We start from the raw sequence: 27,743 nt of genomic DNA, 5'->3' as shown, positions 1-27,743 counted from the left end.
TACTCGACATCTGTCAGGCTACATCTGAAGCACCCTGTCTATCTGTGATCCCCATAATTAAAAATTTAAAAAAGACTCAAGCACAATAGATAGAGTCCAAAGGATCACCACAAAAATGATCAGAAGACTGGAAACCTGCGCTCTGAGGGAAGACTAAAGGAGTTAGGTCTTTTGTTCCTGGAGAAGGGAAGGCTTACGAGGGATCTCATCACAGTGTTTCAGTACTAAAGGGGCAGCTACAAAGAGGACAGAGACTCTTTCTTGGCAAAGACCCAGATGAGGAGGACAAAGGACAATGGGTAGAAGATACACTGGAAGAGGCTTCATCTTGAAAAAGAATTTGTTTACAGCCAGAACAATCAAGGGAACAACTTCCCCAGGGATATGATGAAGTTCTCATCACTGAAGATTTTCAAGACACAGTTGAACAGAGCACATTATTCCTTTAAATACAGAGTTATTTTTATTTGGATTCTACTTACAATCTTACTCAAACTTTGGAATTGCATTAGAATTACCATCCTGAATTTTGAGCAAATAGAAGGTAAAGAAATCCAAATAGTCTAAAGCTATCTAAAGTCTCATGCTGTTTCTTTTATGTAGACAACACTGAAAACAATCATGTCATCAGGCATCCATTATTTGAAAAATGGTGTTTTCTGAACTATGTCTACTATCATGAAGACACTGAAAAAATCGTTCCTTGTGATCAGAAATACCTTGAAATTCTCTTTCTTTCCTCAAAATATGGAAGGGAAGAGGTGCAACAAAGTAACTTACATAAAACATTTTTTATGAGTGACCTTTGAAGTCCCGTTTAAACAAATTATATACTTCACATTAAGTGTCAAAGTAGTCCACTTGACTTCAGCAGAACTACTTGACAATGTTTGCATTGCTTTTTCAGCAAAAAAAGTGAACATTTTGTTGAACTGAGGCCTCAATGAACAGCTTAATAGATAGACAAAATGGTTAACACATCCATTGTTACATATGACAAACAGATAAAATGGGATTTTGTTTTTATAAGCTATATATATAGAAACCTCATGCATGGAATATACTTTACAAAATAATGCTTTCCCAGTAGCATTTCACCACAAGGCTTGAACAAATTATATTACAGCATCAAAATAAGAAAATTCTGAAATTTTAGTATTTATTTCCAGGAAATTGCAGAGATTCTCATCATCTGAATTAGGTTACAGCATTATCACTAGTATTAAAATACTATGCATATACTCAGGCCTTAGTAAGTGGGAGTATTAAATCTGAAATCTCTGTTTCACAGCATCATGACACTTAATTCTCTTTAGTGCATCCAGTACATGTTTCTCACCTATCTCCTATGCTCAGTCACTTGGGAAAGTAGAGGCCTCATGTTCACAGAGAAACTATATAAATGAAAGCATGTTCATTTTGTTTCCAGCCTGACATAAAAGTATTCTCATGGAAATTTGGGTGGAGGCTTGAATTTTCCTAGGCACTGTTTAACAGCTCTGTATGTGTGTTTGTGGCACTTGTATTCCCTCTAGATTCCTTAAGTGGAAAATACATTGACTGCTACAATTCTAGTTAAGACTTGACTATGTCAAGCACATAGCATAATTTTAAATATGAAGAAGAGACAAAACATTCACCAAAGGTGGGCAGACATGAATTTGGACTTTTAGGAGGCCTTTAGTCATCTGAAGGGCCAGAAGGGTGGAGGCCAAGCAAAATATACTGTGAATCTCTAAAGCTCTAAAATGGAGTCCACGAAGTTCTGGACAGAAAATAATGTTATCCCTTAGGAAAATTAATTCAAGAAACTACTATCTTGTCTTTATTATAATAAAGTCCCCATGAAGTTAATATGTACTATATGAACCCCCTTAAAAGCAGAAAGTGTGCTGTGACTTGAGATAAGCAAAAAATTAGGGGAAGTAATATCTCTCATCAGAGATAAATCTCTAGATATCTGGAAACTGGGGAAAAAAAGGCAAAAATTCAAACAGGTACACTCATGGTTCTTCAGCAGAGAATGTGGTATCCCTAGAAGTTTGTTTATTTCTACCAGCTACATCAACTAGTCCAATAATTAAAAAGTATTAATTAGTAAGAGACAGAAAGAGCATATTCTTGGTTTTAATAGACCAGAAGCATATAATGAATGAAGACTGTTCCACCTACCAAACAACATCCAAAAAAACCATCTAAATATTCAGAGACAAATATTTATATATGATTTTCACTCTTTTCCTCTCCATTGTGGTATGTAGTGTTTAATATTCCACTTTAAATAAAAATTTAAAAGTGGTAGCTCTTCTTCTGCTTACCCTACCTCAGCCAGGAATGTGTGTAGCAAACTAAAGGTTAACCAAATTACCCATAGGCTGATTTCCAAAGGATGAGGATTGTACCTAGAACATACTTCTAAGTGTCACTATTAAGTGTAGTACATTGCCAGTCCTAACTGGCAGTGCCATTGTGAAGCTGATAAGTACACAATAATGACTAAATTGATGGTCCCATTTCTCCACAAATTATATTATTTACATTGCGGCTTAACCTGGCATGCCTACACTGTCACCATTCCACATTCTACGATGGTAGCCATAATGATTCTTAGATAATGATAATTCCTGCAGGTAAGTCCACTGATTATCAGGTCTAGTTATGATGCCACTCAAGGCAAGTTCTGAAAATAACAGCAAAGGAAGAGAATGAAAGAAATCTTTTTTTTGGTTCACTTTTCTGGAAAATTTACAATAAACATAGTATATACATAAACCATTAAAATGTTTTTCACAATGCATATACTAAGATAAATGCTTTCATAGTAGCATGGAATTTCTTAGATTGGAAAAGACCTTCAACATCATCCAATCATTAACCCAGCAATGCCAATTCCACCACCAAACCATGTCCCTAAGTGCCATATTTACAAGATTTTTAAATGCCTCCAGGGATGGTATTTCCACCACTTCTCTAAGCAGCCTGTTTCATTGCTTGATCACCCTTTCTGGGAAGAAATTTTTCCTCATATGCAATCCAACGTTCCCCTGGGATGACTTGAAGCCATTTCCTCTTGTTCTGTCACTTGTTACTTGGCAGAAGAGACCAACACCCACCTGTCTACAACCTCCTTTCAGGCAGCTGTAGAGAGCAATAAGGTCTCCCCTGAGCCTCTTTTCCTCCAGGCTAGACAGCTCCAGCTCCCTCATACAATCCTCATAAAACCTGTGCTCCAGACACTTTGCCAGCTCCATTGCCCTTCTTTAGAAACATAATCTTTGACAGATTACAGTTTCTTAATTGCAGTTCTAAGACTAAATTTCATACAGTGCAGACATGTGCATATTTCCTGAGAAAAGGCACTCAAGTTCCTATGTCAAAAAACAACCTGTGCTTCAGCTACTCTTCTACACTGTGCAGGAGATCCTGCAGGTTGCACAAGCTCTGCTATTTCCCTACTTGCTGTCACACTGAATTCCCTTTATTGCTTCGTAAAGATGCAGCAGCATGCAGACTGCTAACATGAAAGTGTGATATAAATCAATGGCAATCTTAGTATATTTATAAATACATACATATATCCTCAAACTACATCTGAAAGAATTCAATGAAATCTGCCATAGAAGAGAAACTGCAATTTCTGCTAAATGCTATACATCACTTGGACGTAGCTATCCTTTTGGATATGATGACAGGTTTCTCATCTATCCTGTTTTTAAAATTCTAAAAGTTACTGTGTACAGTACTCACATATTAAATAATGCAATTAATTCCCAAAATAGCTGACAAATCATTTCTAAAACATCTTACAGCATGAAATCCTGTATAGTCCCTAAACTCACAAAATTAACTGTGCCTAGGGGAGATTCTTAGCTTGTAATGCAGTAATGAGTAATTGTTTAGTATTTCCTTTGAAGTACACATTTGCTGCTACACTGTTACTAAACACATCTCATCAGCAAATCCAGTAAATTCTTTTAGCTAAAGGGATAATTATAAAGCTGTCTACATAAGAAGATGTCCTCTTTGAAGCTCTAAATCAGAATCCAAGACTGTATTTCTGTAACAAGTATTTACATTTCTTTTTATTGATCTTTTCACCCTCAGGAACCTTAACAACACCTTCTTCTCATCAAATTCTCCTGTCCAGTCACAGTGCCTGATTAAATTATTAAGTAGCTATTCCAAATACAAATGTTATTTTCATATTGTCATACAAATAAGAGATTGAAGTTTCACAAATATCTTTTTACCATTATGAAAACTAAATTACTGATTTTCATCAAGGTATTCAATAGTTTTTATACTGTCACTGAAAATACTAACCTCAGGGACAGATAAACTCAGACCAGCTCCAGAAATAAAACCCTGAACTACACCATATTTTTATTTCTTCCTTTATTATGAATGCAAAAAATGGATCTTGGAGACCATAGATCAGAAACTGTTAAATTCACGTAGAAAAATATTAGGTTAAAAACATATTGAGCTAAATATAAAAAATAATAATAATAATGCTAATAGAGTATATTTCCAGTTTTGCATCTCCTTGATTTCTTGAGTCAGTAATTAAGAGCATCATTTTAACTCTATTTGGTTAAATTCTAGTACCTACACTTATCACTTCACTTTTTTTAAAATCATGTTTTTCCTTGGCTCATGCTGTTTACCTAAACCTTGATTTAAATGGATTAGCAACAGCTAGATTAATATTATTCTGATGTGAGGGAGTGGGTTCATTTTGTTTTGGATGGTTGGATTGGGTTTCTGTTTGGGGTTTTTTGTTGTTGTTTGCTCATTTTAAAGTAGAACAAAGAATGTGGAAAATTGACACTTAGCTTTCAGAGCAGCATAAAAATGAACTCAGAATTATTTATGTTCAACTATCTGACATGAGAGTTACTTATTTCTTTCATGAAAAACATCATTAAGCCTCAGTTATATCATGATAGAAGAACTGAACACTGTTTTGTAAATTCTGAATTTTCATGTTTCAGATAATTCTTTCAATTTCAGGTGTCCTGTTTTCAGTGTCATTTCTCTCTTAATCTTTCCAAACTTTATAATGCAAAAAGAAGGTACCCTTTCCAACATTAGTAGCTTAAGCAAGCTAGTTTAACCAAAAATAAGCCAGGGAAATCTGTTGATTAATGTGCTCTTATACCTGATAACGGGACCATTTAACATGGTCTTCGTGCTTTGGTCCAATCCTCACAAACTTTTAGGGTTTTTAAACACATTGATTTATTGCAACTGAAAATACACCATTATTGTCCATCTATACTTGCTGTTTGACCATATTTTTTAGCAATTCTTTGGCTTGACCTTGGTTTCAGCAAAGCTTCTGAGAATATTAAACTAACACACCCACAAAGCTAAGAAAGAGAACATTCAGATAAATCAGATTTTACAAAATAGTCAAAAAACAAAAACAGGTTTAGACATAGTGAGGTTGCTTACTGGAAGCTTTCTTGCAACCAGGGGAAAAAGAGAAAAACAAAGAATATATTATATAAATGCATCCCTGCAGTCTTTAGGTGCTCAAATATGGAGAGCTAATTAGGGAAACATATCTACACATTTACAAATCCAACATTATTCTCTCTTTTGTTTTTATTCTCAAATACCAAAGGAATTGTAACTTCAGGATTTTTACTGCATCCCTTTAAATGGCTAGTTTCAAAATGAATTTCCTAGGAAGCTCTGTGAGTAAATGCATTTGTACATTTCTTCAATTAAGGAAAATTTATGGAGATATTAGAATCTCTCCTCATGATCTCTGCACCTTCTTTGCAGTTGCATACTTAAAGAAAACACCATTGAATCTATTTTCCTTATCTGAGGAAGTCTATACACCAGCTTTAAAAATTTCAAGACTTTATGAATAAAATTTCATCTCCCATTTTTTGAAACAAAGGAAAATCTCATGCACAGAAATGAACCATAAATCCATTCTATGTATGTAAAAAAATTCTAGCATTTTGCCAAGAGTACTTAATATCATTCTAAATTTCAGGGGTGTTTTTCAATTATCATTTTCATTTACTGAGAAGTTAACAAAAAAAAAAAGGCAAAAATAATTAGGAGTGAAAAGAGAAAATGCTCAACTAAATAATGTTCCATTTCACCAGGTAGTACACAAAATGCATCAGCTGCAAACTGATTTTTCTGGGGTAAGCACCTAAATATCGACCTTGGCTCTTGCATTCAAGAAGTGCCACAGTGCTTCTCTGCACCTCCCATATATAGGTACTAAAGTGAGCATTAAAGAATAGAATTAATAGTCAGAATACAAAAAAAAGAACTCTCTTTTTTATATAAGAAGAAAGCAGAGAGCTGAATTGGATGATAGGCAAAAGCAATTAGTAAGGAAAACTTTATTTTAATTAAGCAGCAGGGCTTGTTAGGTCATCTTAATTATGCATGCTAAATTCTGACTTGAGGCACAGAAAACTGTGAAGATTAATAGTCGAAGAGCAAAAGAATTCTGAACTCATAACACTTTATTTATGCTCTATTTTGCCTGGTGTGAATCATGGTTGTCACATATAAATGTGGAAGTGTATTTATGCTCAGGGTTTTGTGGGTTTTTTCTTCTTTCTGTGTAATACATGTAGAGACTCAGTAAATGAAGAATACCAAAATAAAGTTTTTTTAAAATAATATGTTGCCCGTCTGCTTTCCAGAATATTTTTCTACTTATACAGTACAGATGCCAATATTGTTAGAATTTGATAAAAATATTGTCATAATAATTAAGTATCATTTTTCCCTTTTGCAGGAAAGTTCATAATTTATTTTTCACTCCAGGCTTAAATAAGAATGAACCCCTGCAAATCTAAACTTTTTAAGAAAAAAAAAGACAGCTGAAGTTACACAAATTAAATATCTTTATTTCATTATGGTATGTTTGGTGGTTTTTATTAACTTATAAGTTAATTTTTCCAGAAGAAATCATAACCTGGTTGAAAAATAGTGTGTTTTTTTTAATGCCAAGTCATTCTGTTCAAGGGGTTGCTAAGTACCCATCACTTTCAAATTTCAGAATTCAGTATAAAGTTGGTGGAAAATATCAGTAATGAGTATATCATATACCAGAGAATAGTTTAATGAGCTTCAATCTAGTTAGAAGTTGTGTAATATGGGGGTAACACAAGGCTAAAATGCTAAAAACCCACCCTGCCCGGAGTCTAACTTTCTAAAAGTGCTTTTTGAACTGCTAACAAGTAAGAATAGGTGGTAAGAAACAGGGAAATGCATGACTGAATCAATGTTTGCCCATTTCATTTTGGCAGAGTAGCCATTCTGGATTTTACTCAGAAAAATGTAAGTAAAATTTAAAAAAACTCACTTACATGCATTGCTGAATTAAGTCAGGAAGTGCAGGATCAAGTGAGAATTAATTTTAAAGTTTTCCTAGTCTGAAAAAAACCCCCTAGATTTGTATTTAAAATGGACAAAAATGTATTTTTTGTTTCCTTTGGCTTTTTCCACTCAAGTAACAAGAAGAAAGCAAGAAATAGATACTGAAATGTTAGATACAGTTAATTCCACTAGCAAGAAAGGTAAGTTATTGCACTTTGATCTTTGACTCTTCGTTTCTTCCACAATTTTCTAAAAGTATGGTTTATTACCTCTGGCAAAATTTTTACTGTATAAATTCCTGTAATTTTATTATAATTAATTGCATGTCCCATTTTCATGTGATGTTTGCTTTTATAGGCACTATATTTTCTTTATTCCTGATTAGTAAGAGTATGATGATACAAAAAAAAAAATGGTCAAAGTAAATACAAGACTGCTGAGAATACTTAAAATTAAAAGGAGATTACAAATTTAAGAAATAAATATGACTATTTAAGTAGCTCAGTAAGCTATACCACATCGGCACATGCACACCTGCACAAGTGTGTGACAGATAAAAGTATGCAAATACACTTGAAGAGCAACACATTTTGATTAATATTTCTACATTATGAACACAAGTATCACTTTGATTATCCTCAGATATTAAGAAATATGAAAGAAACATCAAATGCACAAATTAGGTCTGTAAGTATGTGAATGATGAGGGAAAAATGTCTTCAATCAGAGTAGACCAGTGAGTCTTCCACAGGACTTCTATATATCATATTAAAAGTACAGTCACATTTTTCTTTAATATAAATTCGTTTAAATTTAAAAGAATTAATTTTTATAAACATTTACACAAGCACTTTTATTTCAAGAAGACGATGCAAAGTGTGAATAGTCTGAAACAATATGGCAAGAAATTTTCAACATTTCTACAGATTTTGTGGAGCCATATAAAAAACAAAGTCAATTGTACTGTAGTTACTCTCCTAAATCATAGAATGCATTTATTTTCTTTGCTGTACTGATAAGTAAACATTTATTGCTTAATAATTATTCAATATGGTAGCACTGATAGTTTACTTTTTTTTTTCCAAAGTCCATATGAAGAAATCCTCAAGAAATCCTGAGAGTGAAATGTGATTGAAAATTTGATTTTGATCACTTTTCCCCTCAGGTGTGCTAAACCATCACCTTTTTCAGAGCTGTGCTGAGGAACAGCTTAGAAACAAAGGAAAAACTATCATAATTGAACTCAATAGTATTGAGGAAATTTTATATCAACTATTTATTCCATTAGGATACTAAATGGTAAAATAATTAGGAGGAAAATTAAATACTAGTTAAACAGTTATACTAGCCTACTGAAAACAACAATTAATACCTGGAATTCTATGAATCATAAATAAGGAAAAGTAATGTCAGAATTATTTTGATAGTTCTGTCATAAGGGCAAAGTCAACACTGAAAAAATCTGGGGTAGAAATACCTTACTCAAATACCACTGGAGCTTAAAGACTTTGCAATTCATAACTGCTTGTTTTTACATCACCAAAAAAGAGTTAATCTTCACTGAAGTCTCTAAATGCTTTATATCAACTTCAGATTTTTATTTGGAACAAATTTTACGTGTTTTAAACCAGATTACATGGCATTTAGCTGTGTGGTTCAAGCTGAATGTGTTCCCATTGAGCAGTCTTCTTGCTATTTTTTTCTGATTAAGCTGTAGCCATTATAAACCAGTGAAAATAAAACACATTTCCAGTCCAGCCCAGTCCAGATCAGTTAGAGTACTCCATAGTACCAATATCTGTGAAGAGTCTTTGATTTCCAAGTCCATTTTTGATTTTAAATACACATGAACAATACTGACATGAAAGTCAAATTTTACACGCTTAACTGATTTTACAACTTCCCTGGTAATAAGTCAATAAACTGGTTTATTTTATTCTGAGCACAGAAAGAACATTGTGCAATGACATCATGATTTGACTTTCCCTCACACATCCAAATGGACACTCTGTGGATGAGGTTTTGTATTTAAGAACCAGATCAAAAAAACTCTGTAAACTCATAATGTTTGCCAAGATTATTAGCCCTTTAAATATAATTTAAATACTATCTGCATCTCTTAGGTATTTAAAACCCAGATAATCAAAGCACTTTTAAATGCTTAATCAACAAAGAGAATGACCATAAAATATTCATCGCATTTTGTATGAACATTTGGTTCCACTTAGAGCAGAGAGGGCTCTCACAGGTCCAGAAGAGAAGCCACTGTGTTTTTCATGCACTTTTTTATACTTTTCTATCCTGAGGCAAAGTACTGATGTAAAGCATTATTCTTGCAGAGTCATATAATAGCAATTATGGGGTTCTGCCTCACAACAGAAGATTTTCTGAGAAAAGCACCTTTTTTACAGCACCACAAGAGATGAAAAACATGCAACTGGCCCACAGAACTCTATTCCAATATTTGTTATTCCATTATTTTTCACCATGGCCCTATGTTCTTATAAAATAACTATCACTACTGATCTTGGTAAATATCCAAAGGTCTGAGATCAGTTACATCTTTGATCAGTACATAAAATATACAACTACAATGAATGAGAAGAAGTGATGCAAATTTTAAACTCAAAAAGGAAAAAAAAAAAAAAGAACTGAAAGTATTAATGCAAACAAGGCAGCTTGAAACAATGACTTACAGCAATAAGTAGCAGCTATATATATAAACCAGATGCGGGCTTCACACAACTTTCAGATTTTGGGGTGTTCATTTGCTTGTTTGGAATTATTTAGAGAAATTAACATTACAACTTTTAAACTATCATGTGATGCAATCTGTAAAGTGCAGTGCAAGGAAATTAGTAAACAAATTAAATTTAGAATGTTTCAAATCCTTATGTTCAAGACATTATATATAGTAAGTACATTTAAAAAAAAGGATTTTTCCCTAAAAGGATAACTTTCTAGAAAAAAATTAAACTAACTTGTTAAAATATTGATTACAATTTAGTGCTTAATAAGATAATTAAACCTTATAAGTAGAAAAAAAATGTTGATTTGATGTGTTATGTGGAATAAGTAACATAATCTAGGCACCTGATATATTACTAAGATACTTGTCTTCAAGAAAAAGAATTTTCTATTTTTCAAATTGAAGACGAAATGCCTAAAAAAAAAAAAAAAAGGCAAACAAAAAAACACCTAACAACGACAAATTCCCAAAAAACAAAAAACAAAGCCAAAGAAAACCCAACTACCTAAATTGCTAAGGGGCCAAAGTGGAAAATCTTGCAACAAATTTGAAGACTAAAGCAGACCTAATATAGGATATCTTTTAAACTACTTTCCTTCCTGACCTTATAATTCCAGACTGAGTTCCAACTAATGAGCAGAAACTCACCAAAACTTAGCAATGAAAGTTTGTTTGCAGGAATATAGGTGAGATTTATATGAACTGAAGTGAGGCCAAAGACTAGTGGCAAAATGGAAGGGAAAAAATGAAAACAACCAACCAGATTAATTAATCAGTTGAATCTGAAAGCACAGAAAGTACAAGAGATAGTAATGATGTCCTGTTCATAATACTAATAAAATATTTTAAAACCAGATTTATGTAAATATTAGAAAGTACACATTATTAATGAATTAATCTTAAATGAATAAAACAGAAAATGTAGACAAAGAGACAATTTTCATTTGCTTGATTTTTGTCCCAAAAAAAATATTTCGCAAGTTAGGGAAATGAGGTGAATTTGACATTTAGAATTTTAGAATAGAATTAGAATAGGGTATTATAATTTCAAAAAAATACTGTACATGTAATTTTGAAAAAAAAGTTAATATAGTCATGTATTCAATCGGCAAAATATTAACAGAAACATCACAATCACTCTCAGGCTCGTGTTTACAATAATATTTGGGTACATACCTCTAAACACTTTTAACAACAAAAAGTTACATTTTGCTTTTTAGCTTCACAAACATATAAAAAAAGGAACGAAATACTGGTATTCATACCGTCATAAATCCATCCAGCAAACCTGAATCAGGCTTCGGTGGTGCTTGCAAGCGCTCCATAGACCACTTTTCAATGATAGATGACACCTGGGTATTTTCTGTGTTTAGAATTCTGAATCCAGTCATATTTACACCGCTGTACCGATAGGGTTCCACATCCAAGGCAAACAGGTCCTGAAAAAGTCACCATTTTATAAATTCTGTAATACAACGCAATTACTATTTCAACTGTTGGACCATCTCCCCAGATGAGATGGTAATTTTTCAGTGCCATTTATGTTAGGAAATGTGTTCTGCTTGTCTGGGGCCTGTCTCTGTGAGCAAGCAACGTGGCTGCCCTTATGGTGGGAGTAATCTGATTCTCAGAGGATGAAGACCAGACTTTCAGGAAATGTTAATCCAATTACAGAACTGTATCTACTTAGACTACCTTCTAGGTAGGTTAAAATATTACAATAATTAATACCTAGCATTTTTCAATTTCTACATATTAATATTAATTGCTAGTTCTTGAACTTAACAGAAATTTCAAAACCATCAAATATAAAATAAACTGGACAAAGGTTTCCTTGAGCTTTCACTCTCAGTGAAACATAAAAATGTTAATCTTAGGAGGATAAATTGGTGGAGGAGAGTAGGCAGGATGTGGGGGTGGTGGTGAGCAGGGACAAGGAGAAACGTACATGGCTTTAAATTTAATCAAAAGTATTTTTCACTGTCATCAACATACTTCCAAATATGTACATTTCTTTGATTAAGAATTCATCTTTTCAAGAATAGCTTTTGCCAATTTATATGTTTTCAGTATATCTGTATATGTGTCTGTACAGTTAGCCCTCAAATATACAGAAGGGGAAAAATAATTAATAAAAAGTAAACTAATTCAAATTTTAGCTCAAGAAAGTAAATTCAAGGTTATACTAGTGTTTTGATCAAAACTTAAGAAGCAATGTAGAAACAGTACTAGACTTCAGGAAACTCAGGTTTAAGATCAAGTTTTGACTGGGGGAAAAAAAGATGTAATCAAGGTTATACATAACCTATTCTTTCCCTAAAACAGAATTTTAATCTATTGAACATAGAAATTTTCCCCATAATTCATAGGTATTCATTAATCTAATTTTTAACTTAATTTTTGTTGTCTGTTAGCTTTAAGTGTAACACTTGCCTGAATCCATTTTGCTTACTGGCTAGAGCTGAAGAAGATTAAATATTGTACTACAGAAACCCCAAATATAACATCCATTGTTAACATCCCAAAGCCCATTAAAAAATCAACCAGTTATCAATAACTACTCATTTTTAATTCTGTAGCTAGTAATATGATTTACTTTCCTATTCACAATATTTAAAATATGCAGGTTTCAAAATTTATTTATAATAACTTCACATCCTTTTTGCAAAGAAATAAAACATTTTATTGCAAAGGAAACATTGGACAAAACTAGAACTGTGTTACATCTTTCTGTTTAAAAAATTCTCAGTTTTTACTGTGCAAGAAGTCAGAACCTTGAATGCAATTTTTTAATCCAAACACATTCATGTTTACATTGGAATGTAATAAATATACACACTATTATTATGCATTTATTACAAATGCACACAGGTCAGTATATTAATGAGCCAGTGCATTGCATCCTGAATCAATCAAGAGGAGATTACACAGAAGATTATTATAAACACTGTGACTGGAAAATTTATTTGACAGGACTTTCACCATGTCAGGTAAGAAGCAATTAATATATTAAAACAACTAATTTCTGATGCTGATTCCAGAGCTGCATTGCAAAATCAAAATCTCTGATATGTTTATGCACAGTAAATTATCTCTTGAGAATTCCAAGTCAATATAATACTCTTGTCTCCACAGAAAATACGTTTTAATAAGTAAATAAGAATGACAGAAAATTCTGATTTTTAAATAGAGCTTTAAGAGTGAAAATTCAATGCCAAAGGAAAGCATAGTACTCAAAGAGACAATTTCATCTATGGCAAAAAATTTTAAAAATAATAAAAACCTTCAAAACATGTATAATCCATTTTTATGGTGGGAAATCTATTTAGTGAGGGAAATTCTATCGCATGAAATCCTAAATCTATAAGTGACAAAACAATTTACCATTCTAAAATAAGACAGGTATTTGTTCTGGATGTGCCTTGGAACTTTGCAAGTCATTTTGTTTTCTATCCAACAGCTATTTCATGTTAATACTTTACATGAACTTCTGTTTTGTGAATCTGAGGTGGACTCCTACCCAACCACAAAGGATTCACTTTCACAAGAGCTTAAACATGTATGTGACTTTAAACATGGGTCAGTTCAAGCATGGTTTTGCCAAGGCACATCAGTCTCACGTTTGTCTCATGCTTTTCTTTTAAAAAACATCCTGAACTGCAAAAATTGAACGCAAATTCAAGACAGACAAATGTGTGCAGCTCTGGAGACTGTGGTCTCTAAATAATATTTTATCAATTTTTAAACTGTTTCTTACTTAGGCTGTGGTGAGCAGGAGAAAGGTCTTCACATACATGTTTGTTTTGCAAGAGCCTTGACATTTTAAATATTCATTTGTTTCAAATGATAGATCCAAGAATGATCAAATTCCTTCTACGTTACATTTACAGTGGACACCAAAGAATATTGCATAATTCATGCGCCTAAGAAGCTCATATGAATTGTTAAATAAAATGCTGCTCAGATTCACACCAAATTATTCATGAATCATATGACAGGGAAGAACTACCTTGTAAAATGTTGAATGAAAAATATGTAATATATGAGTAAATTTTAAAATGTCTTAATCTTCACATACAAACAGCTAAACCAAAATGATGAAATGCATAAAATAAACAGTGAATTATGAGTTATACATTTAACCCTCCTTGATAGTTAAAAGCTGCAGTGCTACAGCCAGATGCTTTTTTCAGGTCTATCAGTTTTCAGGACACACTGTTGGACAATAATTAAACCATCCTGATGAGTTTTCCCTGAAAGTAAGAAAACTCAGCAACGAAAATATCTTGCACTTACACCCCACTCCAGAGAGACCTTGTCCACTTTGTTAAGTAATATAATTAGAAAAGTAATGCCTTTGTTGGATGACATCACTATGTTTTCACAAGCTACTTACCAGTGTGGTAAAGATATAGTGATAGTATTCTGTCATCATCCCCATAGCTAAAGCCTTGAAAAAAAATAAACAAAAGATTAATGTTTCTGAGGCCACATAATACATTTTTATCACACTCACATGGCAAATGAAACACTGCGAAAGAACACTAGTAAGATGAGTCTATAGGGCTGGAATTATGCTAAAATTAGGTCAAGCAAGCCATTTCTTAGCAGTTAGAGAAGATTACTGACTATTAAAGGAATTTATGAACCAGATCTTCTGATAGAAAGAATATTATTAGACTGTTTAGTGCAGTAAATGTGAAAGAGACTTGTATTTTTACATAATAATGGATACATTAAGTTACAACACATAATTTGAGTCGACAATATTTTCATTCATTATTGAACCCTTCCTTTAAAATAAATTACCTAATAGGAATTTTTTTCTATTTTGATGAACAATACCATGCATTTAAAAGAAGGACCCAAGCTTATATTATACATGTGCACATTTTTCCAACCATGGAAGAAAATTCTCTTGAGTCAAATTTTGAACAGCAAGAGAGATACTACTTAAATAAAAATGAACAAATATTCATAGAATCACTTTACAAATTCAGGTATCTCTCAAGTACCTTCCCTGCTTTTGCTACCTATGTAATGCGAAGTAGTTTTTGATAAACTGTGCATTTTAAGAGTTCATGCTTTCCTCCCAGCTGCATAAAAAAAATATTTGTAGATAAAAAACTACATTTCATTATGTTTATTCATTAAGGGCATTTTCTCTAGAAAAGCATTTATATTAATGTTCTGCACAAAAGTTGTCTTTGTATTTTCTTCCTTTCCAGGAACTATCAAAAGAATTCTTTGCCAACTTGCTGCTAGATAGATTCCTTAAAGACACTGAAGGCCACAATTATACTACCGTGACAATACCAAAATTTGTATTAGAAAGAATTGCCAGCATTCTGAATGCTGTGGGAGCCTTTTTATTTGTGACATTGTCTGAAAAATGATGACATTAATAGTCTGTATGATCTTTTCAAAAGAAAAAAATCTAAAACTTATCCAAATATTAGTTGTAAATCAGATCTTATAATATTTTAAAATATTTTAAACAAGATTTTGGGAAAAACAGCACTATCTTCCCAAAAGATGCCTATACTTCTGTATTTACAATTCCACAACAGTATTTAGAACTAAAGTATAGTGTTCCAGTGGCAATTAAACTCTCGAACACAGGAAAACCACATTCCCATAAGAAATATTGCAGCTTTGTTAGGAACTCTACAGATACAAACACTCTTAGCTTTTATAAGAATTTATTTTTTTAAATAAAACCACAGTGTCTTCCTCTATGTGTAACACATTTGTGGTGACCTACATCATAGCTTCTTCCAATCAAGTCTTTCATACTCCAAAGGATCCCTACACAATATCCTATGCAAGTTCCTTATTCTGCTGTGTAATGATGTTGTCTCTTTTCCAGGTCTTCTTGCTTTCACCTTCTCACTTCTCTAAAGATCTCACTTCTTTTTCCTCTTCAAACATTGTAATTTCTCTGTTCTCATTATTACAGTGCTTCCCTAACCTTTTAAATTATGTATGGTTCCCCTGGTTGCCTGGCCTGGTGATGTAGATAACAATGAGATTCGACTTAATTTGTTTGTCTGATTGATGGGATCTTTTTCTTTTTTTTTTTTTTTTTTTTTTTTTTACTTTTCATTATGAATTTTTGGCCAGCAAAATGAAGTTGCTGTTTCACTAGGTTCTCAAGGTACTTGGTTTTCTTTATTTTCAACTTGTGCTGTGTTCCACCAGCTTCACTCTTAATCTTTCTAGTCATCCTCCCAAACTGAAACTCCTTGTCCTGTCTCCCAAAATTTACCCCTCCATTATCAGGCAAAAAAATCTGATTAGTCAATAATTCAGAAATGGATGTATAAAGATTTTTTTTCAATAATCACTTATAAATACTATATTTGGATTATTAACATTAAATAATAAATATATTCTCAACGCCCCTTGTATTAATTTCAACAGCAAGTGCCCACACTCAGCTTCAAAACTACAAATTTTGAGTGTATTTGAAGTATTGAAGTATAGGACCTAAATGGAAAAGTAAAAATCTACAGATTCTGTATAAAGATCTAAACACTCATAAAAGATTTTTTTTCTGTATCTTCCCTCTGTAATCTTTAGGATGAGCAGTGTGCTTTGATGAAACAGTTCACTATTTGATTTAAAGAGGCTTAATGCTCACTCTTAGGTCCTGGGACATGATTAAAGGTACAATGGTTTTAATTTTGTTCCCATTTCCCTCTATTCATACATGTTTCACAATGTGAAATAAAAGGGTTTTTTCACCTAAAAATTTCTGGGTACTGTATAACTAATGTATCTCAATGGAGTTATCATTAGTATTGCAGCTCAATATTGCCATCAACACATTTCCCATTTGCATTGTTTAGATTTTAAATATTTAAAATCATTAAATGTACATTCAATGATTTGGTCTAAACAACTAAAATAACTAGGCTGGTTTATGTTTAGAAAAAAACACTAGCAGAGGTTTAAAATTACTAGGAACTATTAAAAGGTTTTTCAATCGATGAACAATAAAGAAAAGAAATAATATTATACATGTAGGCTTACTAGCAATTTTAATTATACCAACAATAATACCTGTAAGTACCTCTAATGAGACTCATATTTCCAACTCTTAAATACATTTTGTTTTCAATTTAGACCCTACAGTTTTCTAGCAAACATGATATAAACTTGAATTAAAGTCACTAAAAGCTATGCATTAGAAGTGTAGAGTACTGTTTCAGTTTAGTTATTCCTCCTATCCTCTTTATTGGAAGTCATAGCTTAATTAAAAAACTATGGAGAAGATTGTCTCTGAGCCAGTTAAATATTTGGAATTCTGCTGTATCTCACCTACTCATTTAATCTGCACACAATATTTTCAAAGCATCAACCCAAATGTACTTGGGTGTTTTGCAGTTCCATTATTAGTGCAAAGTGAATATGACGTCAATTCTGTCCTCTCAATGGAAGACATTAATGTGGTCTGTTGGAACATACTGTTCAGATATCACTATCTGATTAGGAATACACATCCTAGAGGCCTCAAATAAAAACAAATATAAAAATTAATACATACATACATACATAAAGATTTGATGTATAAAATAATATTAATCAAGCATTTAAAACCATGCTTTAAGCATCAATTCTCCAAAGTACTAGTTCTTCATAGCTGAAAGATTAATATGTCTTCACATTCCTCCTGAACATAAATTATTAAAACTCTTTCATTATAAAAGCTTAATTAAAACACCTACCTTTTGTGTCACCAATAAAATTGCCTCTGAAATCCTTGGCTGATTTTCAGTAAGGCCTGAGTTAAACTGACATACAATTTCCCTGCTTGTTAAATACCATTAGGTCTGGATAATACTTTTATTTATTAGGGATGAAAAAGATTAAGACATCTAAAGCAGAATGAGGATTACCTGTTTCAAGATGCCTGCTGCCATTTCATGGCTACAGTCAAAGATTACATGGAATTCTTTGCCTCTTTTCATCTCCTTTAGCAATGGCTTTGCATCTTTTGTGTCAGCCGGTAACTGACGGATTTTTAGTCTTAGATTGTATCGTGATGGAGCCTTGATGAGCTCTTGTAATCGAATGAGACCTTAAAGAGAACAGGAGTCGGAGAAATTATCAAAACAAGAACCTGAACTGCTAGCAGGAGAACATACTACAAGCATTCAAAGCTTCTGCCACAAAATGCAAAGATTTTTTTCCCTTCTCATTTGGTTGAAACTGATACACAAAAATGTTATTAAAAAGAAATATTAAGAAGTACTGCCAACACTTTAGTACAATGTTTAGATTTTTATCCTTTAATATTAATGGAGAGTAAGGAGCCTCATTTTGGATTACCTTAAGACAGACAAATCTTCCTCTAGCATTATCGTGCAACTGTGACATTCCTCTTCAAAGAACATATTACTCTAATTCAATTAAAGCCATATCCCAGACTAATAGTTTTTAATCAGACTAGACAGTCTCCCAAATAATAAATCAAGTTTACATACAAAGTTGTGAATCATTTCAGCACTGTAGAACACTCTCACAGGAATCTGTTCTCATATTTCTAAACTGAATCACTTTTCAAGAGCAGCAAGAAACAGAAGTAGCTTTATACTACTCTATCAGTTTTGGAATTAAAACCACTCCAGAACAAAACTTACTGTGCTTTTGGAAGTGACTTTGAAATTAATTTCATTGTATGAAACATTACAGTGATTCATGATGTTCAAGTTTTCTGTATAAGTACTGAGTATTTTTAATATATCAAATGTTAAAGGGAAGACTAACTGTTATTCCTCGACTGCAAACTGCTCTTTCAAAGCATTCTTTACTCAAAAGGTCAGAGTCCCTAATATGCACGTTTGATGCATATTTTCAGGTGTTACACCAATCACCTTTGTTGCACCTTTGGAGATGGGATGGACAGTTAAGCTGCCAAGAAACTTTGAAATAGGATAGAAAGAAAGGGAAAAGAAATGGTTTTTTTCTGCAGCAAGCTTAGATTACAAAATTTTGGTAAACAAATGTAAGAAAATACAAATTGACAGGTCCCTTGATCTATCTCCATTGGTTGCACCAATACAATACAGTTTTGGTCTTTTACTGTTGGTCCAAGATTTGTTACAGAGCGGCAAGCAGTGTTTTCTTGCCTACAGGAGGTTTTGAAGTAAATGTTTTCCAATACCCTAATAAATTAATAGTTTAATTAGTCTGAGAATCACAGAATATTCTGAGTTGAAAGGAACCTGCAAAGACAATCAAGTCCAGCTCTTAACTGAATGATCAATACAGGGGTTGAACCCACAACCTTGGTGCTGTTAGCTCTATGCTCCACCCACAATAACCTCAGGAAACAGCAGTGCATGAAACCCAAGGATTTCAAAACTTCCAAGCTTTGTTCTGTTTCAGAGAATTACCTGAGAACATAAGTCCTTAAAGGTCCTAACTGGGTTGTTCAAGAATTTAAAAAAATAAATTTGTAATCTTCATACATCTTATCATTATTGGACTACCTCAGAGAAAGAAAAAAATCACACCAAAATTTGAAATGGGAGATTTACAGATGCAGGAACTAGAGCAATTAAAGGCTGACAAGGAGAAAGTTATGATACTGTCTGCCTTCTGGGTTACCTATATGTCTGATAGAGAAGTGATGAGCAATAAACAAAGGAAGGCAGTACTTTTGTACCGCATTGGAAGGCAGTACAAAAGGTAGAAAGCTACCAAAGAAACCTGAGTGTGAGAATGTGGGGAAGAAAACCTGCAAATGCATATTTCTTCAATGCACTGACTGAACCTCAGTGCTGGGGCAGTACAGATATGCAGGCAGGCACATGAAGTATTTATGCCTTCAATAATTGTCAATTACAATTAGTAGCCTGAGATTTCTCAAAATATATTTTAAGAAAAATTAAATCTGAGACACAATCAAATTCCAGGGTTTTCAAAGCTATGCTTTTTCTCCTGTCCCCATCAATGTGAAATAAAAAGCAACCTTAAACTTTTAATGTGTAATATTTTTCATAGCTTCTACAGGTAGCACAATATTTAATTTTAGTACTAGTTAGAGTGAGTACATGCTTCCATTTTTTAAGTCTTTAACATATATATTTTCACCATGTTTCCAGCCACCAGTAAAGTTGCAAAGTTGAGATGGATTATGTCAGGGAACCAAACATGTTCCACTCTACTAAATGACTCACTTCAGTGGTCCACTTGGCCACCCACGATAAGGAATAAATTCTTTACTGGCATATGTTCAACAGCTTCCAGCTTGCTGGGCTCTCAACAGGATGATTCTGAAAAACAAAACCCCCTCACTTGCAAGGGAGTGAGGACATGAAACTCTGTGGAGAGTGCTCCGTGTGGGGTGCTGCTGTAAAGGTGTGTCACGGGTGTCAAGTACCACTGCCACAGTGACCCTACAGCTCCTTGCTCCAGAGAAACACCTCACAGAACAAGAAAACATCAGACAGTCCTGAGCACACCTTACTCTGGTACTTTTTGTTTCTCTGGTAAAATGTTGAGAAGCAGGATTTCCCCATTCAGGCATTAGTGGGAGCTGAGATCAGTGGGAACTGATTCCAGTTCTGGATAACACTTCAAAAGCTGGCTCTTTTAAATACTAATTAAAGGCTAGAGGTTTCCTTCTACACTGTATCTACCATTTGGGATGTAGCATTTGTGTTTTTAAAAGTGTGAAAAGAATAAATTAGTTTTACTGAAAAGTAAAACCCACCAAAATAATTTCCTGAAGAACAGAATAATTTATCTAAAACAAAGAAAAAACACCACCACATACAAACAAAACCTTTTCTAGATTAAATATTTATCAGTGAGTCATTATTTGTAACCAAATTAAAAATTAAGCACTGTAAAGATGTAAACCAAAAGAACAAGGTCCTGAATGTAAACTGCAGCCCTTGGGTTCATCTATGGACAATAACTGCTTCCCAACTCCTGGCTGCCACTGATCCTCTCTTCCCCTGAACACCCTAACATCTGGGCTTCTGAAGGAGTAGTTTCTGCGGTAGCAATGGCCAAAAAAGTTCCAGGGGATAAGAACATTAAAGAGTTGAGGGCTAACCAGGCAATACACGTAGGATATAAATTAATTGTGCCCTTAGCTTTATAGTAAAAATCTGTTTGGAGTTCAATCTTTTGCAGCTATCAGAAATCATATGTTAAAGGGTTTTTACAGTAAAACTAATGCCTCAGAGTAGCAAAAAATGAGCTCTACCTTATTTAGTCTCTTTAACATTTAGTCCTGACTACATCAGGTGAAATCAGACAAATTATTGTTTGCTTTCATTTTTAGATGTTACCAAAATTTATTTTTTTCACTTTCTCCATTTGGATTACTGAGATTCCTAAGACTCGAAGAAGATTGTTTGTTCCTATTATGTGCAGTATTTCTGTGGGACTCAATTTCTACCCTTCTACCCTTTGTGCATATTGGTCGTTTCAGGTCAATCAAACATATTTACACATTAATTCAAGACAAAGATTCTTGAGCTACTGATAATACCAAAGTTTCATTGCTGTTGTCTGACATCAGAGGAAATGTCATAAGAAGCTGGTTATGCAGGACAAAAGTAACAAGCTGTCGTGTACTGAGAAATAAAAGGTTCTGAATAAGTAAGGTACAGTTTCAAAAGGACACATATGTAGTTTATCAGAAGAAGAGGTATCAGAACCTCCAATGAAGGGAGGAATATAATTCAAGAACTACAAGGACTATGATGCTAAAAACAAAACAAAACAAGTCCTTTCTTCACCATGATTCTGAGGAGATTCAGAATCTTTTTAATTGAACACTTGTGTAGAATAATTTTAAAATAATTGATTTAAAATATAATATGAATTGCAGTCCTCAGATGAAAAGGTGACCTCTTATTTTACTAGGATTTACAAGATCCGAATGTAAAAAAAACCAAAAGAAACCAAAAAAAAAATGAAAGAAACCCCAAAAAACAAAACAAACAAAAAAAAAAAAAAAAAAAAAAAAAAAACAAATTTAAAAACCCAAAACAAACAGAATACAACCATTTGTGTGTATAAGCCCCTAAAAAAAAAGCTATTTTACAACAGTATAGAAATAATAGCTGCATTTTGGGAATGTACTTCCTGCATTTTCTTTCACCAGGGACACCTTTTTCCTGTCCCTTCAAACTCTCAATTCCTTCTTTTAGCAGCTACTGTGATAGAGCCCTACCTCTGAATGGCTGGGAAGAGTGCGGTGTGAGTAACTCTTTTCAGAAGCTGCCATCAATTCATCGTTAAGGAGAATCCTGAAGGAGCAGTTTGTGAGCTCTCCAGCTGGCATCTTCCTCCAAAGAGATCAATCACATTACCTCCTCGACATGTTCAACTTCAACCAGTCCAGGAAGCAAGAACCCCAAGTTTGTTTTAAAACCTGTCTCCAGCTCAGCAGTCTTGCAGGCCATTGCTACGCCACCTGGCCTGCTCATCAAACTATTTATCATTTCCATTAATGCTGCCTTTGTGCTGCACAGGAAGAATGCAAGCAAGTGCACTTTGCAATAGGCTGAACACATCAACCTTTTTCTGTAAGAAAACACTAATGCTCTTTTAAAGGCTACTCCTTATCTTAACCACGTCAAAATTTTCAAAACTAATAATATACTGCTTTGCAGAACCAGAAAGCAGTCTTTCTATTTTTAGCAAGTTGTTTCTTCTCACACTTCTCTGTACTCTTCTCCTTCCCTGACAGCCCCCTGCCCAGTTATTTAGGTTATGTCTCAGAAAAATCTCGTTGTGTATTGGGCTTTGAAAGGGGTATGGGTAGAAGGGAGAAGAATGCTGGTTTATTAGCATTGATAGAATGTTTCACATCAACTGGAACAGTGAATTGCTGCAAAATGACTCACAGAGATTACCCATGAACTCTAACGTTTAGTTTTATCATCTTCAACTAACAAAAATAAAAAACAAAAACAAAACCTCTAGTGAAAGGATTAAAAAGAAATTGCACTAGCTAGTAGGGGTTTCTCTAACAGTGGGCTGTTCTGTGTTTGTGCTGCTAATATAGCAACACCATTAAGAAAAGCAAAGAGGAAATAGAGGCAAAGGAAAAAGACAGCTTGATGGACCTTTCATATTTATTTGTAGTAAGGTTTTATACTATATTAATATAATTTCACCCAATTCCAGCAGTGTAAAGCATCCTTAAAATTATCACCAGTTATATTTAAACCCATTTAAATACAGTAACAATGCTGTCTTTAATGAAAAAAGTTCTAAGACATGTAGTCCAGAAAAAACAATAGTCTTTTCATTGTAAACATAATTAGTGCAGCTTCTTATTAGTAGCTCAATATTAGTAGTAGAGTCCAACATTTTGGCAGGATTTGTCAATCTTGTAGGTAAAGGATTGGACAGCAATCTGAATAGTATATATGTATGCACGTATATATTTTACAAGAATTAACGCATTAGAGTCTGATGCCATTTGCAACCCGCAATATTTAAAATGTGCTATGATTAGTGGCAGTGACATGAAGAGGAGTTCAAGGATATCTAGTAGTATGTTGACTTATTTTGCTGTTAAATCTGACTTCTACAAGGGAAACAATAGTACTATATCAGTAAAAAGAAGGAAATGTATCTGGTAACTGACTTAAAAAAATTTTTGACAAAGAAAATACTATTTAACAAACTCTTTGTCAAAAGTATAGCTGTCTTGTTTCAAATGTCTTTAGCTGAAAATTTAAAAATTTGATTCATAAAGACAAGCCAATACAATCAAGTCATCCACAATAATAGTAGTCTTTTCTCAAATGAGTTCTGGAGGTGTATTTGTATGGCATAAATTCCTTTGGATGGAAAAGTGCAGATGTATAAAGTGAGCACAATGTCCAACTACCTATACCTATGTCCCTGACCCTTTATCAAATTACAGTGTGACTACTCACCAAACACTTCCCCAGAGATAAAAAAGAACAACAGTTTATGAAACAGAACAACCTTAGAATATAAAGATATATTCTATCATATCTTAAGGAATTCATTCCAAATTCTACTTTTCCCATATGTGACCTTTTGGCTATACAAACACATTGAAAGGAATTTACACTGCAGCACTTTATGTTTTAGGAAAAAACAATTTGATCGAGTTGGGATTCTTGAGAAGAGGGGAAGCAAAAGTTGGGGGGTTTAGGTAATATGGTTCTTTTGAGCATATTACTAGCTAAAATTTTAGTCACCCTGAAAAGCCAGTTCTGGACCACTGAGTAGGAGAGGGCAAAGAAAAGTTGCATTATTTCCTACTGAAAATATTTTCAAAAACTATCTCTTGGATAGTAGCCTTGTCAGTAATCAGAGAAAACATTTCAGCCTAGGTAGTTTTCTTCTGACATTTTTATCCTAGACTGTGTAATAGAAAGGAATCACAGATACATTATCCAAGATCATAGAGCCCAATCTTTGACCAAAGACCACCACACCAACTCAAGCATAGCCATAAGTGCCAAGTACTTTCTTCGAAAACTTCCAGGAATGGTGGAAGTTCCTCCACCACCTCTCTGGACAGCCTGTTCCAGTTCTCAGTATCTGAGAAAAATTCTCCCTTCTAAAACAAACAAACAGCAAAAAAAAAAAAAAAAAACAGAACTATGTCTTTAATTACACATGTATGTGCAGGTACATATATGCATTTGAAATACAAATCTCATTTTTGAGAAAAAATTTATAAGTGCCTAGACTAGGCCAGAAAAAAATAAAAACCAACCCAAACTAAAATTCCAACCCCCCCTTTCTTTTAGACAAAAAAAAAATATTATTTTTTAGTACAGGAAAAGAGAAGTGTTTAAAATTATATTAATGGCTAATATTGAAGTTGTAGTTACTGAAATAGCATATATAGAACGGACTAGCTTTAGGGTTAAAAAAATCACTGAACAAGAAAACTATGCATCTAGGTTTAACTCCATAGACAGTCAAGATTTCTATTCTGATACTGTGCATATCACTTAATTTTTCTGCATCTTGGGTCTAAGCATCAGAATGTTAAATCCATTGTACTGCTGTTTCAGCATAACCAGCTGTAACTGAAGAGCAAGGCAATAATCAGCTTTATTGTTTTCCTTAAATCTGCTAAGCAAGCACATCAGAGCATGGGTGCAAACATCTTTTATAGTTGCAAATAGGCCAATCCCAATTCAGCTTATTTCCAGTAACAATTCTTTTCTAATAAAGGCTTTGCAGTACTGCAGTGAAAAAATCCCTCTGCGCCATCCCACTAAAATCCACAAGAGTGAATCAATGTGCTACTAAAGTTCAGAAAAAACCTTCAGTTCATGGAACAGTTTTGATCTTGAAGATCACCATAAAACTTTTCTCATGCCACATGAGTACTATCAGATGCAGCATACAGCAGCTAGAAAAAAAATTAAAAAAAAAAAAACTCGGAGTCCTGTCCATCCTTTCCTCACCTTTGTGTCTAATGTGAAAATATAAGAAAAAATAGCATAATTGAAGGAAATGCTGAAAATTAAGACAACATTATGCCTTATTGATATATTAGATTTGCCATCTTTTTCTAGTCTCCAGCTACATTTGACATTTATGATCTGTTATGTCAAATGCTTTATTATGATATTCCTGATTTGAAATGTTGTTGTTATTCTGTTTTCTAAACATGCTTTTTTGAACATTTTCATAATGTTTTATCATTAATTCAGTATTATGATGGTGACAGCAATATGAATTAATATCTTGGGCATTTCAAATTCATTATCATAATTGTATGAAATATGATCTCTCAAGTGGATGATGTATGAGCAGTGCAATTTAATGAAGGTGAAGAGTGAAAAAAAAAGAGCTACAGTACTGTCAAAGGATAACAGATTTTGTCAAAGATGTCAGAATCAATGACAAAAGATGCAATAGAACAAGTTAGCCATTCCAAAATGGACTTAGCTTGAAAAGATGCATAAATGAACATCCTCAGATGGATTTTACACCAGCTTAGCGCATTTACTCTTGGAAACAAAAGCAGTTTCATTTTTGCTTTAAAAGAAAGTAGTTCGTAAGAGTGCAAGAGAGAAAAAACTCTCTAATTGAAGCCGAAATTAATCAGGACAGTAATATTTGAACTGAGAGTGACGCAGAGCAATTCAGAAAGGGACTATCACAAGTATATTTCACAGTGTTCTCCCAACCAGAGGATAAAATATGTAATACTGAAATAAAATTGTACTTCAGTTTGGAAAAATCTTAAATGTACGCCCCATACAAGAATGTGAAACTGATCTTGTCTCAGTTTTCCTCTTTCCATTTTTCACTTAGTGTTCCTATCATATATTTCTGTATTTGGACATAATAAAAATTTTTCCATTCTTCGTGAAACAATTCATTTGATCAGAAGTTCCCTAGGCAATTTTCTGTAAGGTTTAAGTTCTTAAGTTTATTCAACCCCACAAAAGCAAAACATTTTAAAGCATTATTTGGAACATGTTCATTGTTATAACTTACGGAAATACTACCTCCACCTCTGTTCCTTAGGCTCAGAGAAAAATGCTGTAAAGCACCTTATGTATTTTTAAAACTTATTTATTTTAAATTCATAGATATATTTTTGTAATACTGAGTCTTATTGCAGTAAGTCCAAATTAAATTATTGGTCAAAATATGGGTGAGAGCTGTACTAACATGTTTTCCTAAAAGATGGGCTAGAATCATGCATTTTGTCAATGTGTTAACATTTACTTTGCTTTCAAAAAATTGATTAAAATCTGTATAGAATTATTCTCAAAGAACAATTACAGGCCCATTTACCCTAAACGAACAACAGAATTGAACACTTTTTCTTCAGACAACTAGCTAAAGTAACTGCAAACATCTGCATAAAGACTAAAAGTGTTTAAAGTAAAATTTTAACTTCACAACGTCCTCCATACTACTGATATATTCATATAACACTAGAAAAATATTTCTGGACTTTGCAGAATAAATGTGCAATAACTGTCTTAGTAAAGGAATACACCAACCAGCTACATCCAAATACCACAATCAGGTTTAGCCCATAAGTACTAATGGAATCTTCACTTGAAACTACCGTGCACAGCACTTAAAACACTCTGTATTTAAAATAAGTTATGAAATATGCAATAATTCAAGATAATATTCCTTCATTGTCCAGGTTATTAGTGTTATTAATTATTATAACTTTACCAAATTTGAATTTATTAAAGAAGGCTTAAAAGTCTTTTTTCTTCAATAAAAATATTCAATAAAAGTGCTACAAATGCTGTAACCTCTCTGAACTGGTGACTGAAAAGATGTAGAACAGAACTACATGCTATCCCAGCTTATATGCATGGGAAGCTTCAAGTCTGCTTTGTTCACATTGGTAAATATAACCCTCCTTTAGGTACTCATTTCATTCATTCCACTGAAGCAACACGGAATAACTGTTAATTGATACCGCACAAATGAGGAATGAATTAGTTCCATTCAACATTCTGTGCTGAGTTATGCACCCCAATCTCTATCTTTGATATGATTAATACACAAATTTATTTATTTGCAGAAAAGGTACCCTGGCCCATCATAAGCAACCACTACTCTGAATTCTGCATCTGCTTCATAAAGCCAGAATAAATGCTAGCTAAAACTGCACAAGTCA

At 33.3% G+C, this 27,743-nt stretch overlaps 1 protein-coding gene across 5 annotated transcripts in view; it reads right to left on the bottom strand.

Moving 5' to 3' along the window:
• GRIK2 (glutamate ionotropic receptor kainate type subunit 2) overlaps nt 1-27,743 on the bottom strand; it is a 357,572-nt gene that overhangs the window by 201,226 nt on the left and 128,603 nt on the right. For all 5 annotated transcript variants that reach the window (XM_064412796.1, XM_064412799.1, XM_064412798.1 and 2 more), the window contains 3 exons: nt 18,013-18,194; nt 14,508-14,561; nt 11,377-11,550 (listed from right to left, as the gene is read on the bottom strand). In XM_064412796.1, coding sequence (XP_064268866.1) covers nt 11,377-11,550; nt 14,508-14,561; nt 18,013-18,194 — 410 coding nt within the window. The remainder of the gene's footprint in view (nt 1-11,376; nt 11,551-14,507; nt 14,562-18,012; nt 18,195-27,743) is intronic.

The sequence above is a fragment of the Passer domesticus genome, chromosome 3, assembly GCF_036417665.1.
Source record: "Passer domesticus isolate bPasDom1 chromosome 3, bPasDom1.hap1, whole genome shotgun sequence".
Classification (NCBI taxonomy): domain Eukaryota; kingdom Metazoa; phylum Chordata; class Aves; order Passeriformes; family Passeridae; genus Passer; species Passer domesticus.
The sequence above is the reverse complement of the archived record's forward strand: the minus strand, read 5'-3'. Positions and strand labels throughout refer to the sequence as shown.